Source organism: Polyodon spathula, chromosome 46 (genome assembly GCF_017654505.1).
Source record: "Polyodon spathula isolate WHYD16114869_AA chromosome 46, ASM1765450v1, whole genome shotgun sequence".
Classification (NCBI taxonomy): domain Eukaryota; kingdom Metazoa; phylum Chordata; class Actinopteri; order Acipenseriformes; family Polyodontidae; genus Polyodon; species Polyodon spathula.
In genome coordinates, this window is record NC_054579.1 from 91,324 (window position 1) to 109,352 (window position 18,029).

At 50.4% G+C, this 18,029-nt stretch overlaps 1 protein-coding gene and 1 pseudogene across 1 annotated transcript in view; one reads left to right on the plus strand and one right to left on the minus strand.

Moving 5' to 3' along the window:
* Window positions 1-5,223: 5,223 nt before the first annotated feature.
* On the minus strand, window positions 5,224-14,426 carry LOC121306061 (annotated as a pseudogene).
* A 38-nt stretch (window positions 14,427-14,464) lies between these two features.
* Window positions 14,465-18,029, plus strand: part of LOC121306062 (ankyrin repeat domain-containing protein 54-like) — a 5,472-nt gene continuing 1,907 nt past the window's right edge. The window contains exons 1-3 of the mRNA XM_041237766.1: window positions 14,465-15,025; window positions 15,262-15,304; window positions 17,796-17,897. Coding sequence (XP_041093700.1) covers window positions 14,465-15,025; window positions 15,262-15,304; window positions 17,796-17,897 — 706 coding nt within the window. The remainder of the gene's footprint in view (window positions 15,026-15,261; window positions 15,305-17,795; window positions 17,898-18,029) is intronic.

Below are 18,029 nucleotides of genomic sequence, written 5' to 3' on the forward strand. Positions count from 1 at the left end.
TGAAGGGGCTGATCACACACTGAACAACAACACAGGGAATAATCCCCATTGAAAGAGGCGTTTATCATCTGCATCTCAATCTGTGTGTGTGTGTGTGTGTGTGTGTGTGTGTCTGTGTGTGCATCTCAGTCTGTGTGTGTGTGTGTGTGTGCATCTCAGTCTGTGTGTGTGTGTGATCAATACAGTTTGCCATCAGCAGTATTAAACAGGCTTCTAACAGCAGACCACACGAGTTCAGTTGAAGTCGCTGTCTGTCTGTCTGTTTGTCCATTAAAATCGTCTTCCAATGCAAGCGGCTGAACCATCGCAGCGATTATTAAAATGCCTCTAAAATCTGTTCCAATTCGGATTCCTTCGAGAGGAACTGGAATTGGGAAAATGATTTAAAAAAGCAACAGAAATTGAAAAAATGTTTAAAAAAACAGAACTGAACCCAATCCTGCGATGTGTTATTATTTCAGTGAAAGAACGCAGTGGTGTTTTGTAATGGAGCCTCACGCACGCACACATGCTGTTTGTAAGAGAGTTGGATGTTTTCAACACTGAAGCAGCTGGAGAGCAAGGGCAACACGCCCGCTGGTTATTGATACACATCTTCATAAGAACACAACAGGGCTCTGTTTATTTTAAAAGGTGTTTATCTTGATTACAAATACATCTTATCAACAATACACACATGCACAATACAAGAAGAGTTTGAACTGTTGTCTTTCATTTAAAATGTGTAAAATATACATGTGGTTATAGCATCAAGGTTAACCCTTAAACTCCACCCCCTGTTCAATAACCCCACCCCCTGTTCAATAGCACCACCCCCTGTCTCACTGCTCTTGACTGGGTTCCTGTGGTGCTGCCTCTATTGCTTCTGCTACTGTGTGCAATACTGTCCCGATCGCAGCGCCTGCTCTCATTGGTTATCTGCAAGGGGAGCCTCTCCTTCACCTCCAGACACTGAAAAACAACAAGTTTATTGTTTCAGAAAAGTGAAATGTCACCTCTGTGACTGTGCTTGACTCTGCTAACGATGTCTCTAAAGCACCACAGATATTCTATGATTAACCTGCAAGCCAGATTTCTACATGAAATATTACTGCAGTGTTCTACAATATTGAAAAACACACTTTATACAGAGTGACAGGACGCAGAGAGATTTACTTTTTCTAATAGTTTATTTGCTATTATTTAAAGCATCAGTCAGTGTTTCTTTGCTGTAGAGCTGCAAGCAAGCTTCAATGTCACGATTAATAACAAAGACTGACTGCAGATCAATACAGCAGGTAAGCTCGCAATGACTTTGCCTCAAGAGGTCGCACAGAAAGTCTGAACTTCGTATTTGCCTCAGAAAGATGATTTTACTGAACTGACAGTCGGGGGGAATAAAAGGAATACTTACAGTCGGGACGATATCCTTCAATGCTGTTCCTTCTCCTGACAGGCAGCTTGGATTCCTCTGCCTCTTTCTCCAGCTCCTCTTCCTTCATTTCCTTCCTCAACTTCTCCATCAGCTCCTCTTCTCTCCTCCTCTGTTCCTCCTCATATTTCTGTTTCATCTCCTCTTCTCTCCTCCTCTGTTCCTCCTCATATTTCTGTTTCATCTCCTCTTCTCTCCTCCTCTGTTCCTCCTCATGTTTCTGTTTCATCTCCTCTTCTCTCCTCCTCTGTTCCTCCTCATATTTCTGTTTCATCTCTTCTTCTTTCCTGCTCAGCTCCTCTTTGTGTTTCTTATTCAGCTCCTGTTCCTTTAGTCTAATCCTTTCTTCTACCTCCTGGTAAATCTCAGATGATATTGGGAGGTAGCAGCCTCCACTTCCCTTCACCATGTTGTCTATCTTGTCCAGGAGCTGTGTGACCTGAGTGCGATCGCTCCTGTCCTCAGTGTTGAGAACATGATACCTGTTCCCACATTTCTCAACAAGCTGCTGGAACTCCTCACCAGCTTCCTCAATGCGCTGTTCAATTGTCTTGCCTTCCAGATAATCCCCGTGGGTGAAAAGGATCATCGTGTTCCTCACAGCTCTCTCACCAAACAGCTCCTGCACTTTATCAAAGGGTTTGTAATACACTTCTACTAGAAACTCACGTTGAGAGTCAGTCATTTCTTTTGTATACACGGGTATCACCAGGAGGAAAGCGTGGGGTCCCGGGGCAGACAGAGAAACACATCTCTCAATCTCAACCCGGTCTGCGTGTAACAAGTCTGGAGTGTTGACCACAGTGACCCGTCTCCCAGACACTTCCCCTGTTCCCTTCTCACACTCCTTTGTTACAGCAGAGAAGATGAATCCCGATCTTCCCTCCTCTCTTCCCAGGATAGTGTTTCCTGCTTCACTCTTCCCAGCCCTTCCTCTCCCAAGCAGGACGATCCTCAGCTCAGAGGCGCTGCGCAGCTCTTGAGAAACAGTTTCTTCAGCCATGATCCCCCGCCCTGTTAGAGAAAGAACAGTTTGCTCCTCTTAGAAATGAAAGCCACAGCTGCTGCTGAGACACTAACGCGCGTTTTATTTATTGTTGTTTTATTTTACTTTCACTTTGTAATCACAGACGGGTGTGGTCATGTATTTTATACTGCAGATTATCCCACTCAATAAAGCAGGCAACGTCAAGACGTATTATAAAGAAAATAGCGTTTATTTTATCAAATAAGATTGTAAAAAAAAAAAAAAAAAAAAAAAAACAAAACAAACAAAAACTACGAACTGTAACAACTGATCTCGTGTCGCTCGTTTGAACCTGAAACCGAAACTAAACCTTTTCTTTCTTTCTTTCTTTTCTCTTCTCTTCTTTCCTTCTTCTCTTGCAATCTAATAAACTCTTGTTTCGTGCAGTCGGGTTATTATTACATCGCCCTCGACTTTAAGAAGGACAGTAATGTTTTTTTAAACTCACCTTTTTTGAAAACCTGCGGCTGCCACCCCTCTCGTCTCTCCTCTCTCTCAGGGCCGCTCTTTGTAAAGTGCGCTGTGGAAAACTTTAAAAACGAGGGACGTTGTCCCCGGGAGAGGCTTTTATAAATGAAGGATGCGAGAGACAGGCGCGTGGAAATGGGGGGGGGAGTGAGCGGCATCGGGGGGGCGGGGGGGTCGATGGGGGGGGGGGGGGGGGGGCGTGTCTCTAGGGCGTGACGTCGGGATAAACCGCACAGCCAGGTGCTGCAGCAACACACCGGCCCAGGAGCCGATGAAAGCAGCCGCTTGTGTTGCGTTAATAAGAAGGTGTCGCTGCTGCTCCTACACGGGATCGCATTTGCTCGAGTGCGCTGGCGAGGTTTCTTCAGATTGCAATGCGCGGATAATACGAGAATGAGATTTAAACAACAGGGACTGGAACCACTAGAAAAACCCACTTGCTTCAGAGGCTTCTCATTCCCAGTGCAAACTGGTTTTAACAGCGCGGTTCCCCGGGGCCGTGTCCAGGCAACCCCCCCACCACCCCAAAAAACAAAAAAACAAATTAAAAACGGTTTCTAAATAAGACGCCGCTAAATAAGAAATCAACTTTCCACACATTTTAACCGAAAAAATACAAAACCCGCACCCGAATATAACATTGTTTTCATTCATATTTAAACTTTAAAAAAAAAAAAACACAACAGCGGCCGCCGACTTAATAAGAAATCAACGCAATTTAGCAAAATACAAAATTCAAACCCAAAGTGTTTTATTCATTCGTGTTTAAACTTGTAAATATAATTAGAAACATATATTAAGCCACCCGTATCCCAATAATAATAATAATAATAATAATAATAATTACCTGATAACTTATTTTCTCCTCAGATTCCGCTTCATAATCTTGACCATTTTGTTTTTCTTGACCATTTTGTTTTTATTATATCCCGTTAACATTTTTCCCAGGACCCCCCCCCCCCCCCCCCCCGCGTGTAAGCGAGGCTCGTCTCCTGTATTTATAGCCGCGTATATTGTTTTAAACTATATTTATTCGTGTCTTTGCTGTCGTTGTTTTAATCTTTAACTCCGCGCTGAAATATTCAGGCAGCGCCGCTTCAGCCGTTGAGATTCGAACTCCTCCAGTTTGAATCGGCAGCTCGCGCTGCTCCCGGTGCGCGCCGCTGTGTGCTGGTGACGCATTTTTGGCGGGCAATGGCTGCAGATGTGTAAACGGTACAAGCCCTCAATAAAAGCGGGGCGGCACACACATAATATATATATATATATGTTATCTCTATCTCCTTTTAACTACATCTCGCTCTATCTAAAGATAGTGTGTATTGGTAGTGTGTGTATTGATATAGTGTATAGATATATTGTGTGCATGGATAGTGTGTGTGTAGACAGACAGCTAGATAATTTCACCAAAGCACACTGAATTTATTATTTTTGCTCATTTTTTTTTATTGCATTTAAAACAAACTGGGACATTTTCACAAGTGATCGGTTCCCCCACCCAATACAAACCACTAAAATAAACTGGAAATGCATCCCAACGACAAACGCTTCCGCCCAGAGCCTTTCTCCGTCTCTTCCAGCTTCCCTGCTCTGTTTCATCAAGTTTCTTTTTGTGTTCTTCAAGATCTAAGGTCGCGATACAAAAGTAAAGGTGCTGTGTTTGTGTGTGTGTGTGTGTGTGAGAGACAGTCAGCACTAATTTATCACTTTATTGCAGTTCTACAAAACAAATGGTCATTTTTCTACTGATTCAACACAGTAGAATGGATCAGCCCCTCTCCCCCCCTTCTCCTCCAGGAGTGAATGGTCTGCATCACTCATCTATCTAAGTCAGGCAGTTAAGATGAGGTCAATAACTTAATCAGATGTTTTCCGTCCAGTACTTCTGAAAAAGATTCAACACAGTAAATGTGATCACGGGGTAACACCTCTCCCCTTCCCCCTTCTAGGGAGTCAAAGTCAGGTTCTGTCCTCACTGCTGAGCTCAGCAGGTCCTCTCAAGTTCTGATGCGGACCTCTCTGCATCGGGTGGACTTCCACCGTTCACCTCCGCCAACTGCTGTCATAACCCAGCAGAGCCGCTCCTAGTTTGGTCAGGTCGGCCTTCGTTGCGATCAAAAAAAACCGAGTCCAAGTCGCAAGTCGTCAGAAACTAAACTGAGTCCAGCAGAGCAGCTAGTTTGGGGCTCTAGTGCCTTCATCTGCGTTATTGAAACTAAACTGAGTCCAGCAGAGCAGCTCTAGTTTGGGGCTCTAGTGCCTTCATCAGCGTTATTGAAACTAAACTGAGTCCAGCAGAGCAGCTCTAGTTTGGGGCTCTAGTGCCTTCATCAGCGTTATTGAAACTAAACCGAGTCCAGCAGAGCAGCTCTAGTTTGGGGCTCTAGTGGCTTCGCCAGTCCGGGTCTCACCTCTTCGAATTTGTGGATCTGGCGAATGAAGAAGTCTCCGTATCTTCGGGCTACCTTGGTGTCAGCGATGTGGATCATGTCCTGGAGATTGGACCTCCACAGTCGCTAGATGCTTGTGACGGTTGTGAGCAGAACCTTTTGTGTTCGCGCATGTCCTGGGTGATTGTCACACGCCCTCTGCGCAGGTGTGGTCGACCAGACAGCCAGCGCTGGAAACTCGACCTGTGAGCTCGCGCACGCGTCACTGCGCTTGGTCAAACCTTTAGATGGATCGCCTCTGGTGCGTAGTGTCAGGTTTCCGACCCTTTTCTCTTCTCTTACTCGCAGCGTTTTGGAAACCCAGAGAACTCTGTGCACAAACACCCTCTTGCGAATTGTGGACAACATCTTCTCTCTGCGGTCCCCATGAGACACCTCTGGAACGCAGAGAGAGAGAATGAGGCGGGGAGAAAGCGCTGGAGGACTGAAGCAGAGACAAAAAAGTAACGAACACTGAGAGGGGGGGGGGGGGGCTCGCTGGGAAGGGGACCTGGAAGTTCACCAGGATGTGGGCCATGATCCTGTCCGCAAGAGAGCCACTCGCAAAAGGACCTCTGTGACAGAAGGACGAGCTGAACATCCTTGGTCTACTTATAAACCCCGCTTCTCTCCCCTCTTCCCTTCCCGTGCCCGACGTGTCACTCCCCCTGCGCTCACCCAAAGAAGTACTGACTAACCTTAACAATGTCCCAAGAAAGACGTCTCGGTGACCTAAAGGGCCTCAGTGACTCCCGAGGGTTGGACGAAGCTCATGCAGGGAACCTCCCCCGGAGACCCAGCCCCGTGGCTCTGTCTCCTCCTCCCCCCCTCCCAGTTGTCATTTCCGCAACCCCGAGAACACGTGATGGGGCTCCCAACCCCATCCCTGACTCCCCCCCCTCCACATGACCCTTCCCCTGACCTTGTCAATGTAGAAGTCCACCTCGGAGGCAGACTGGAACTCCCCGTGCAGCGCCGACACGCCACTGGTCCAGACCAGGTTCTTCATCTTGTGCTTGAAGACGAGCAGCTGGATCCGGAACTCCTGCTCTGACATGTCAAGGAATCCAGCGAGCTTCGCTACCGGCATGGTGGTGTAGAGCTTCAGAAAACTACAGAGCGAGAGAGAGAGAGAGGAGAGAGACAGGGAGCAGGGTTATAGAATAGAGAGAGACAGGGGGCAGGGTTACAGTGAGGAGAGAGACAGCGAGTGGGTTTCTCTCTCTCTGTACCTGCTGATGGTGGAGAGCAGGGTTCGTTCTCAGTCTCTTTTTACCTGCGGATGGTAGAGAGTTGTGCTTGCTGCTCCACCTCCTCAGTGAACACTTTGAGTTGCTGCTGGAAAGGCTCCTTGTGGTAGTTGGGGTGCACTGTGTCGTAGTTCGGCACCACGGGGGACAGGAACTTAGGACAGGCGAAGCTGAAGAGCTCCTCGAACACCTGGGGATCCCTGAGAGAGAGGAGAAACAACAAGACATCATTACAGGAGGAAACAACAAACTCTTTGTTTCTTTCAGCTCCTGTAACTTTCACTGCTGTGTTGATCCAGTCTTTGTATCTCAATCTCTATATCTCTCCCTCGCTAGCTATGTGTGTGTCTCTCTATATCTCTCCCTCACTTGCTGTGTGTCTGTATGTCTCTCTATAACCCTCTCTACATGTCTCTCACTCTCTCTCTCTCTCTCTCTCTCTACATGTCTCTCTCTCTCTCTCTCGCTCCCTCTCTCCATTCTCAAAATAAGGGTTCAGGAGAAAAGCCTGGAACAGAGAATGTAATTTTTTTAATTGTAGCGATATCTCAGTTTAACAGCGTGTTAAAAACTCTGTACTTCTCTCTGAGCTGGGTGTGGATGCTTCTTGTGTGTGTGTGTGTGTGTGTGTGTGTCAGCATCTCTCTCTCACCCTTTCTGCATCCTCAGCATCTTGTCCCCATACTTCTCTCGGAGCTGGGTGTGGATGCTCTCATCGATCCTCATCGGGTACATGGTGAGGGCGATGGCCAGCAGGCCGTGCATCTGTTCGTTCTGCTTGTTAATCTGAGAGAGAGGGAGGGAAGAGGGAGACGAGGGAGGGAGGGAGAGACGAGGGAGGAGTTAGAGCCTAACCACAGTACTGATGAATCAGCAGAGCTCTCTGAACTCCCTCAGCAACAGCAAGGGCTGGGAATCAGACTCCTATTGCACAGCAGCGTGATCCAGTCCAGGTTTCACTGCTACCAGCTTGATCAGCCCCCAGTGTGTCTAGCTAACAAGCTCAGGTCTGTCTTATTATTAAACTCCTAGTGAAAGCAGGACTGGATCACACTGCTGTGCAGTGGGAGTCTGATTATTAAACTCCTAGTGAAAGCAGGACTGGATCACACCGCTGTGCAGCGGGAGTCTGATTATTAAACTCCTAGTGAAAGCAGGACTGGATCACACTGCTGTGCAGCGGGAGTCTGATTCCCAGCCCTGTAGATAGACTTTGGTTGAAGGAGGTTTGTAGCTGATTTTACAGTGGAGAGCTCTCTCGCTCGCTCTCTCTCTCTGTTTCTCTCTCGCTCCGCGCTCTCTCCAGTCTCTCTCTCTCTCTCTCTCTCTCTCTCGCCTCTATCTTCCTCTCTCTCGCTCGCTCTCTCTCTCTCACCATCTCGTATTTGTAGGTGCTCCTCTGGAACATGTTGCGTGTCCTCTGAATGTACAGCAGGATGTTTGCGAACACGCGGATGGAGTCCTGGTAGCGGCGCATCATCAGGTAAGCAAAGCCCACGTAGTAATAGGTGGTGATCTGACACTCGGGGACACGCGAGTACATGCTCTGAACAGAGAGAGAGAGGGGGGGGTTACAGCTCAATATACAGCTTTCTCGTCTCTCCCCCAATATACCACTCCATACCGTTCGAGAGGGGGTCACAGCTCCCCAATACACAGTGTCGAGAGGGGTAAGAGAGAGGAGAGAGGGGGGGTCACAGCTCAATACACAGGAGAGGAGGGGGAGAGAGGGAGAGAGGAGAGAGAGAGAGGGGGGGGTCACAGCTCAATACACAGGAGAGGAGAGAGTTTGCAGTACAGTTTACAGTACAGTTTACAGTACAGTTTGCAGTACAGTTTGTAGCAGAGCTGGTTCCTTGCCTTCTTGTTCAGCTCGATGTTCTCCAGCACTTTGATCGCCTGGTAGTAATCTCCCAGCAGGGAGTGCAGCCTCAGCAAACCGACCAGACTGAAATACCCAAACATCTTATACAGGGAGTGCCGTCCGTACTCCCCCGAGACACTCTCAGGATCTCCTGCAGAGAGAGAGAGAGAGGGGGGGGAACGAGGGGTTAATAACACAGGGGAGACCAGCATCTCATACAGGGAGTGCGTCCTTACTCCCCCGAGACACTCTCAGGATCTCCTGCAGAGAGGGGAACGAGGGGTTAATAACACAGGGGAGACGCACGCAGAGACCCCCAGCACCAGTGATGTTGCTCCTGTCTCTGTCAGTGTGTGTGCGTGTCTCTCTCTCTCACCTCTGTCTGTCTGTCTCTCTCTCTCTCTCTGTCTCTCTCTCCTCCACTCTGTCTGTACACCTACAACGGTGCTTGCTGGTGTCACACACACCTTGTCTCCAGTTGAGATTGTTGATGTTTTGCTCTTGTCTCAGTTGTGTGCGCAACTCTCTCTCATCTCTACACCCTCTCCCTCGTCTCTTCTCTCTCTCTCTCTCCTCCTCCTCCGCTGGTGTACACCTCGAGTTGCTTGTTGATGTTGGCTCTTTGTCCTCATGTCTCCAGGGTGCGTCTCTCTCTCTCTCTCTCTCTCTCTCTCTCTCTCGCTCCTCGCGCTGTGTACCGCGCTTTGAGTTGCTTGTGATGTTTCTTGCTCTTGTCTCAGTGTGTGCCCGCTGTCTCTCTCTCTCTCTCTCTCTCTCTCTCTCTCTCTCTCTCTCTCTCTCTCTCTCACCTCCGCTGGTGTACACCTCGAGTTGCTTGTTGATGTTGCTCTTGTCTCAGTGTGTGTGCGTCTCTCTCTCTCTCTCATCCTCTCATCTCTCTCTCCCTCTCTCCTCTCCTCTCTCTCTCTCCCTCTCTCTCTCCTCTCTCTCTCGCTCGCTCCTCTTTCTCTCGCTCCCTCGCTCTCCACCTCAATCTCCTCCCTCACCCTGCTCTCATACTCGTCTCCCTCTCCCTCTCTCCTTTCGTCACCTCTCTCTCTCTCGCCTCCGCTCTCTCTTACACCTCGAGTTGCTTGTTGATGTCTGCTCTTGTCTCAGTGTGTGTGCGTCTCTCTCCTCCCTATCTCCTCTCTCCCTCTCCTCTCATCCCTCTTCTCCTCTCTCTCCTCTCTCTTGCTTCTCTCTCTCACTCTGCTCCCTCATCCTCACTCTCCTCCCTTCTTCCCCTACTCTCTCCTCTCACTCGCACCCTCTAACCCTCCATCCTCATCAACACGCTCCTCCTCTCTCTCTCCTCTCCAATTCCTGCATCTCATCCTTCCCTCCTCTCCCCCCTCTCAGCCTCCCTCACCTCCGTCCCCATCTCCCTCATCCCCCCGCCCTCTCCCTCTCCACCTATACATCCCTCCTCTCTCCTCGCATCCATCTTTCCACCCCCTCGAGCTTCACTCCCCTCATCCTCTCCTCTCCTCTTCCTTCTCTCTCACTCCTCTGCCCTCAGCCTCTTCCCTCCTTCCCTACCTCCGGCCCCTAGTCGCTCACTCATCCTCTCTCCTCTCCTCTCCCTCCTCCTCTCCTATCTCTCCCTCTCTCTTCTCTCTCTCCCTCTCCCCATCTCGTCTCTCTCTCTCCTCTCTCTCTTCCGCTGCGTCTCTCTCTCTCTCTCCCGTCTCTCATCTCCTCACCTCCTCTCTCTCTCCTCTCGCATCCTTCCTCCCATCTCCTCCTCTCTATCTCCCTCTCCCTCTCTCTGCTCTCCATTCCTCCTCACTCCCCTCTCTCTCCTCCTCCCCTCGACCTCACACCTCTTCACCCCTCTCTCTCCTCTCTCTCTGCCTCTCGCTCTCTCTCTCCCTCCCCCCCCCCCTCTCTCTCTCAATCTCTCTCTCTCTCCCTCCTCTCCCCTCTCCCCTCCGCTGCCTCACCTCTCTTCTTACTCTCACCTCCCTCTCCCTCCTTTCCTCTCCTCTCTCGCTCTCTCCCTCTCCTACTCCTCCTCGTCTATCCTCTCTCCCCCCTCCTCTCCGTCCTCCCTCCTCCCTCCTCTCGTTTCGCTCTCCCCCCTCTCTCCATAGCCTCGGGTACTTGTCTCCTCCATTCCTCACCTATCTCTCTCTCTCTCTTCTCTCTCCTCTCCTGGTCCTACACGCTCGAGTTCTTTCTTGATGTTGCTCTTGTCTCTCTCTGTGCGCTTCTCTCTCTCTCTCTCTCCACTGCTCTCTCTCTCCACACTGCTCTCGCTCTCTCTCCTCCTGCTGGGGTACACCTCGAGGTAGCTTGTTGATGTTTTGCGCTTGGTCTCAAGGTGTGTGCGTGGGTCGCTCTCTTCTCTTCTCTCTCTCTCCCTCCACGCTACGTGTACAAACCTCGAGTTTGCTTTTGATGTTTCTCTTGTCTCATTGTGTGCGTTCTCTCTCTCGTATCAGTCTCTATCTCTCTCTCTCCTCCCGCATCCCTCTCTCTCTCTCTCTCACTCCTCCCGCTGGTGTACACCTCGAGTTGCTTGTTGATGTTGCTCTTATCCACCAGTGAGTGAAGCACGTTCAGAACGCTGTGCACGTTCCAGATCTTGGGATTGTTCCGCAGGAACTCGATCTCCTCCTCGGACTTCTTCGCTATCTTACAGCGGTACTGACTGAACGACTGGAACTGAGAGGAGAGAGGGAGGAGGAGGAGGAGGGAGAAAAGATTAGAGGTCTTTCAATGCATCTGTTCTGCTGTTTTTTTGTTACAGAGAGACAGACAAATAGAAATGTTAAATATTTCTGTGTTTTTTTTTTTAGCTGCATTAACTTTGGCAACGATACTTGCGTGACCTGTCATGCAGAGAGAGAAAGAGAGACACAGAGAGAGAAAGAGAACAGAGACAGAGAACAGAGACACAGAAAGAGCGAGAGACACAGACAGAAAAAGAACAGAGAGACAGAGAGCAAGAGAGACACAGAGAGCGAGGCTTCGCCAGTGAGTCTTTCACAACAGAGAGACACAGAGAGAGAGAGAGAGAGACAGAGAGCGAGAGACACAGACAGAAAGAGAACAGACTCACACACAGAGAGAGAAAGAGAGAGAGAGAGAGAGAGAGAGAGAGAGAGAGAGAGAGCGAGACCCCCCCCCCCCCCCCCCCCCCAATACCATCTCTGAAGAATACCCAAAATAAAACTGTCAGTTCTGCAGAGAGGCCTGAAGGAAAAACCGCACAAAACCCAAAGGGGGCGCTACCTGGTAAATGAACTCATCGATGATATCCCACAGCCATTGGTTAGGGAGCTCCAGGGGGGCGGGACCATCTGCGTCTGTTTGAATTAATTAACAAACCCAGGAGGCAAGTCAGTCAACTGCAATTCACTCCCTCCTTCACTCTCCATCCCTCCTTCACTCTCCATCCATCAATCCTTCACTCCCTCCCTCCCTCCCTCCACTCTCCATCCTTCACTCTCCATCCATCAATCCTTCACTCCCTCCCTCCCTCCTCCACTCTCCATCCTTCACTCTCCATCCATCATTCCTTCACTCCCTCCCTCCCTCCTCCACTCTCCATCCTTCACTCTCCATCCATCAATCCTTCACTCCCTCCCTCCCTCCTTCACTCTCCATCCATCACCCTCCTTCCATCCCTCCCTCACTCCCTCCCTCCCCCGCACTCTCCATCTTTCACTTCGCATCCATCAATCCTTCACTCCTCCCGCACCTCCAATCTCAGCGCTCCATCTCGGTCCATCCCCCCCCCTCCCCTCCCACCATCCCACTCCCTCCCTCCCTCCATCACTCCATCTCTCAATCCATCATGAACGCGTTGCAGTCGTAATAGGACTCGAATCTCTGCTCCAGCGTCGGTCCTCCCTGTAAACAACAAAACACACATTAAACAACTATAACAAACACACACACGCATTAAACAACTATAACACACACACACACACACACACATTAAAACAACTATAACAAACACACACACACATTAAAACAACTACTACACACATCACAAAATTTTTGTTGGGATGATGTTGTGTGTTTGTGTATTTCCAAAACACATATACAAAACTGCACATGGTGTTTGTGTGTGCGGTAATTTTGTTGGTATGTGCAAGTCAATAGTAATAAACAAACTATACAACCACACACACACACTTTGCCGTGATATATGGGGGGGGTGCAATTCAATATGTTAACACGTTGACATTATTCAGCAGCTTTCACTGGACTCTATGAAGCTGAGGGAGTTCATTCTACACAGAGATTCCTGCAGGGAGTAGAGACTCAGTGATGCTCACGCTGACTTTGGCGTAGATGTGTCTGTAGTAAAGCTCCTTGTACAGAATTAGGAACACAGCGTCTGGGAGGGAGAGAAGAAATATATCAATTCACGTACCAGACAAACACTCACAGCCACAACAGGGCAGGCAATACAGAGAGACTCCTGCTGCAGAGCAGTGTGATCCAGTCCTGCTTTCACTAGGAGTTTAATAATCAGACTCCCGCTGCACAGCAGTGTGATCCAGTCCTGCTTTCACTAGGAGTTTAATAATCAGACTCCCGCTGCACAGCAGTGTGATCCAGTCCTGCTTTCACTAGGAGTTTAATAATCAGACTCCCGCTGCACAGCAGTGTGTTCCAGTCCTGCTTTCACTAGGAGTTTAATAATCACACTCCCGCTGCACAGCTGGGTGTGATCCACTCCTGCTTTCACTATTCGTCGACACTCCCCGCGACAGCGACCCGGATCCTCCTGCGTTATTATCTAGGAGTCACGTGACACCGCGCTGCACAGCAGTCGTGATCCATCCTGCGGCTCAAATGATCCCAATGCTCAGACTCCCTCTGCACGGGCCTGAGGCCCCCCCCTTTCAGCCCTGCCAGAACTTCTTAGACGAACTGCGGCCAGCATGTGATCCGTCGATCTCCCGCTGCGCAGCAGTGTGATCCGGTCCTGCTTTCAATAGGAGTTTAATAATGAGACTCCCGCGGCACAGCGGTGTGGGCTCCAGGCCTGCTTTCACTAGGAGTTCAATAATCAGACTCCCGCTGCACAGCAGTGCGACCCAGCCCTGCTTTCACTAGGAGTTTAAAAATCAGACTCCCGATTGCACAGGAGTGTGATCCAGTCCTGGTTTCACTAGGAGTTTAATAATCAGACTCCCGCTGCACAGCAGTGTGATCCAGTCCTGCTTTCACTTAGGAGTTTAATAATAAGACACACCTGAGCTTGTTCTCTAGACACACTGGGGCTGATCAAGCGGGGAGCAGAGAAACCTGGACTGGATCACACTGCTCTCCGCAACAGGAGTCTGATTCTTGCTCCCGGCTCGAACGCTATTCCGAACGCTACCACGGCTGACGACGAATTATCTTACCTTTTGCCCATGCTAGGGAGCTCTGTGGAGTACTGCCGGCGGTTCGGCTCACCTCAGGCCGTGGGTGACTGGTCCTCGTGCAACAGGACTCCAGAATCTTCTCATGACGGCAGTAGACCAACAGGGGACACGAGGATCTACCGACGCCGTGGCACCCAGACAACCGGCAGCGTTGTCACCTCTCAGAGAAGGGGACCTGTTGAACTGACACACCCACACTGAGACAGCACACGTTAGAGCATCAAGCGTAGTGTTCATGCTCTCTCTCTCTCTCACCCTCCCACCCTCTCTGAGACTCTCTCTCCCAAACAGACACACACACAGTTCTCGTACAGATCCTGGATCTCGTAGATTTTCTGCTCGATGCTCTCGCTCGAGACGCGGTTCGCCTGCAGCTCGTACACTTTCTGGTCAATGAGGTCAGAGGTGGTCTTGTGGAAGTACTGCAGGAAGTTCTTGATCACCTCGGGGATCACGTGATAAGTCTGCTGCTCATACTGACGCTCGTACGCCAGGTCCACCTTCGGGTCACCTGAACAGAGACAGGGGTCACTACAGGGAGAAGCGATCGCGCACTGCGATTGGCCGGCGCGGCCGTCACTCATCCCGTTCCCCCCGCCCGGCCGCTAATGGGCGGGGTGGAATGTTCCAGCCGCGCCTGCGCGCTCGGGTCCGGCGTTGTCTAGGAAACCGACGCCATGTGGGCTCCAGCGCCGTGTGGGCTCCAGCGCGGAGTGGCGGAGTCGCGGAGCCGGCATGGCGGACACCGGGGCGCAGTTTCGCAGCGGTGTCGACCATCTCCTTCTTTAAACACGCCTTTCTGACGGCGGCGGCCGGGTTCGAGATGGACGGCTGGGTCCCGGAGGCACCGGGAGCGGCTGGCGGTTCGGAAGAAGTCGATTACGAGGTCCAGCCGGAGGAGGAGCGGCGAGGGCGGCCAGGGGCGGCCGGGTTCCGGTTACCGGTGCTCGGCGAGGGGGCGAGGCTGGGCGGCTGCGGTTCTGAAGCCGACCCGGCTCTGAGTTTCCTCCGCCTGCTGTGGGACCCGAACCGGGCCGGGGCCGAGCCAGCGGCGGGGAACCCGAGCCGAGCGGAACCGAACCGGCTGGGCAAGATCGGGGTGAGCCGAATCAAGAGGCGCGTCAGGACGCACCGAGCCCCGGGACCGACCGGGAAGGACGTGTTCGGTACGGGGGGGGGTGCGGTTCCGATAGATCAGCGTTATTACCGAGTCGGAAACTCCTCTTATTACTGATCAGATTATTAATCGTAAAAAGCGCGGAGCTGTTTAAACGTTGCTAAAGGGTATAGTCGAATAACTGGCGCTACGACTCCAGCGCAAACAAAGCTCGTCGTAAATAAAGCTATTGATTTTATTTATTGAATGATATTTATTTATTTATTTATTTATTTATTATTTATTTATTATATTTTTTTTAGCATGAAGAATTGCGCGAGGCAGCGAATGGAAACGACGTTGAAATTAGATTAACAACTGTGTTTATTATTATTTGATAATAATAAATATATTTATAATAATAATAATAATAGTGAGAAGAAGAAGTGGAAGATCGCTGGTGTGATTGCACACGGCCACGCGTGTCTGACTCCGTGGGAAAGCGTGTTTGCTTTTTGCAGTATTTCCCCCCCTCCTTCCCCCCCCCGAGTCGGGGTCTCTCTCACTCCCGCCTGCACAGCAGTGTGATCCAGACCTGCTTTCACTAGGAGGGGCTCGGATCAGACTCCCGCTGCACAGCGGTGTGATCCAGTCCTGCTTTCACTAGGAGTTTAATAATCAGACTCCCGCTGACACAGCAGTGTGAGGCCAGTCCTGATTTCACTAGGAGTTTAATAATCAGACTTGCCCGCTGCACAGCAGTGTGATCCAGGATTGCTTTCACTAGGTTTTTAATAATCAGACTCCCGCTGCACAGCGGTGTGATCCAGTCCTGCTTTCACTAGGAGTTTAATAATCAGACTCCCGCTGCACAGCGGTGTGATCCAGTCCTGCTTTCACTAGGAGTTTAATAATCAGACTCCCGGAGTTTTTATATAGAATTGCTGCACAGCAGTGTGATCCAGTCCTGCTTTCACTAGGAGTTTTAATAATCAGACTCCCGCTGCACAGCGGTGTGATCCAGTCCTGCTTTCACTAGGAGTTTAATAATCAGACTCCCGCTGCACAGCAGTGTGATCCAGTCCTGCTTTCACTAGGAGTTTAATAATCAGACTCCCGCTGCACAGCAGTGTGATCCAGTCCTGCTTTCACTAGGAGTTTAATAATCAGACTCCCGCTGCACAGCGGTGTGATCCAGTCCTGCTTTCACTAGGAGTTTAATAATCAGACTCCCGCTGCACAGCGGTGTGATCCAGTCCTGCTTTCACTAGGAGTTTAATAATCAGACTCCCGCTGCACAGCGGTGTGATCCAGTCCTGCTTTCACTAGGAGTTTAATAATCAGACTCCCGCTGCACAGCGGTGTGATCCAGTCCTGCTTTCACTAGGAGTTTAATAATCAGACTCCCGCTGCACAGCAGTGTGATCGGCCAGTCCTGCTTTCACTAGGAGTTTAATAATCAGACTCCCGCTGCGGCTGCGGTTGTGATCCAGTCCTGCTTTCACTAGGAGTTTAATAATCAGACTCCCGCTGCACAGCGGTGTGACCCAGTCCTGCTTTCACTAGGAGTTTAATAATCAGACTCCCGCTGCACAGCGGTCAGGTGATCCAGCCCTGCTTTCACCGGGAAGGACGTTTAATACGGGGGGGGGACGGTCCCGCTAGATCAGCGGTGTGATCCAGTCCTGCTCTTCACTGAGGATTATTAATAATCAGACTGTTTCCCGCTGCTACAGGGTATGTCGATCCAGTACCTGCTTTCACTAGGAGCTTTAATAAATAAGACTATTGATTTTATTTAGCGGTGTGATCCAGTCCTTTATTTATCACTAGGAGTATTTAATCAGACTCCCGCTGCACAGCAGTGTGATCCAGCCCTGCTTTCACTAGGAGTTTAATAATCAGACCCCAGCAATAGTAATTCTGCTAGACACAGCAGACTCCCGCTGCATCAGTGTGATCCAGTCCTGCTTTCACTAGGAGTTTAATAATAAGACACACGCTGAGCAGTGTTAGCTAGACACACTGGGTTTAATGATCAGAGCTGCTGTAGCAGTGATCCAACCTGCTTTCACTGGATCACACTGCTGTGCAACAGGAGTCTGATCCAGTCCTGCTTTCACTAGGTGTTTAATAATGTGACTGCTGTGTGTGTGTGTGTGTGTGCTATATAACTCTCGAGTTCTCTTGTTGTTTCAGTGGAGAGGGTGCTGAGGGAGGGTGCTGACTCTCCTCTCTTGTTGTCTCAGTGGAGAGGGTGCTGAGGGAGGGCGCTGACTCTCCTCTCTCGTTGTTTCAGTGGAGAGGGTGCTGAGGGAGGGTGCTGACTCTCCTCTCTTGTTGTCTCAGTGGAGAGGGTGCTGAGGGAGGGCGCTGACTCTCCTCTCTCGTTGTTTCAGTGGAGAGGGTGCTGACTCTCCTCTCTTGTTGTCTCAGTGGAGAGGGTGCTGAGGGAGGGCGCTGACTCTCCTCTCTCGTTGTTTCAGTGGAGAGGGTGCTGAGGGAGGGTGCTGACTCTCCTCTCTTGTTGTCTCAGTGGAGAGGGTGCTGAGGGAGGGCGCTGACTCTCCTCTCTCGTTGTTTCAGTGGAGAGGGTGCTGACTCTCCTCTCTTGTTGTCTCAGTGGAGAGGGTGCTGAGGGAGGGCGCTGACTCTCCTCTCTTGTTGTTTCAGTGGAGAGGGTGCTGAGGGAGGGTGCTGACTCTCCTCTCTTGTTGTCTCAGTGGAGAGGGTGCTGAGGGAGGGCGCTGACTCTCCTCTCTCGTTGTTTCAGTGGAGAGGGTGCTGACTCTCCTCTCTTGTTGTCTCAGTGGAGAGGGTGCTGAGGGAGGGCGCTGACTCTCCTCTCTTGTTGTTTCAGTGGAGAGGTTGCTGAGGGAGGACACTGATGCCTGCTCCGCGGATGATAAGGGCCGCACAGCGCTCCACTTCGCCTCCTGCAACGGGAACGAGCAGATCGGTACGAAACAGAGAGACACACACACAGGACTGGACAGAGAGACACACACACTGGACTGTACAGAGAGACACACACTGGACTGGACAGAGAGACACACTGGATTACACAGAGAGAAACGCTCGGTTTTACACA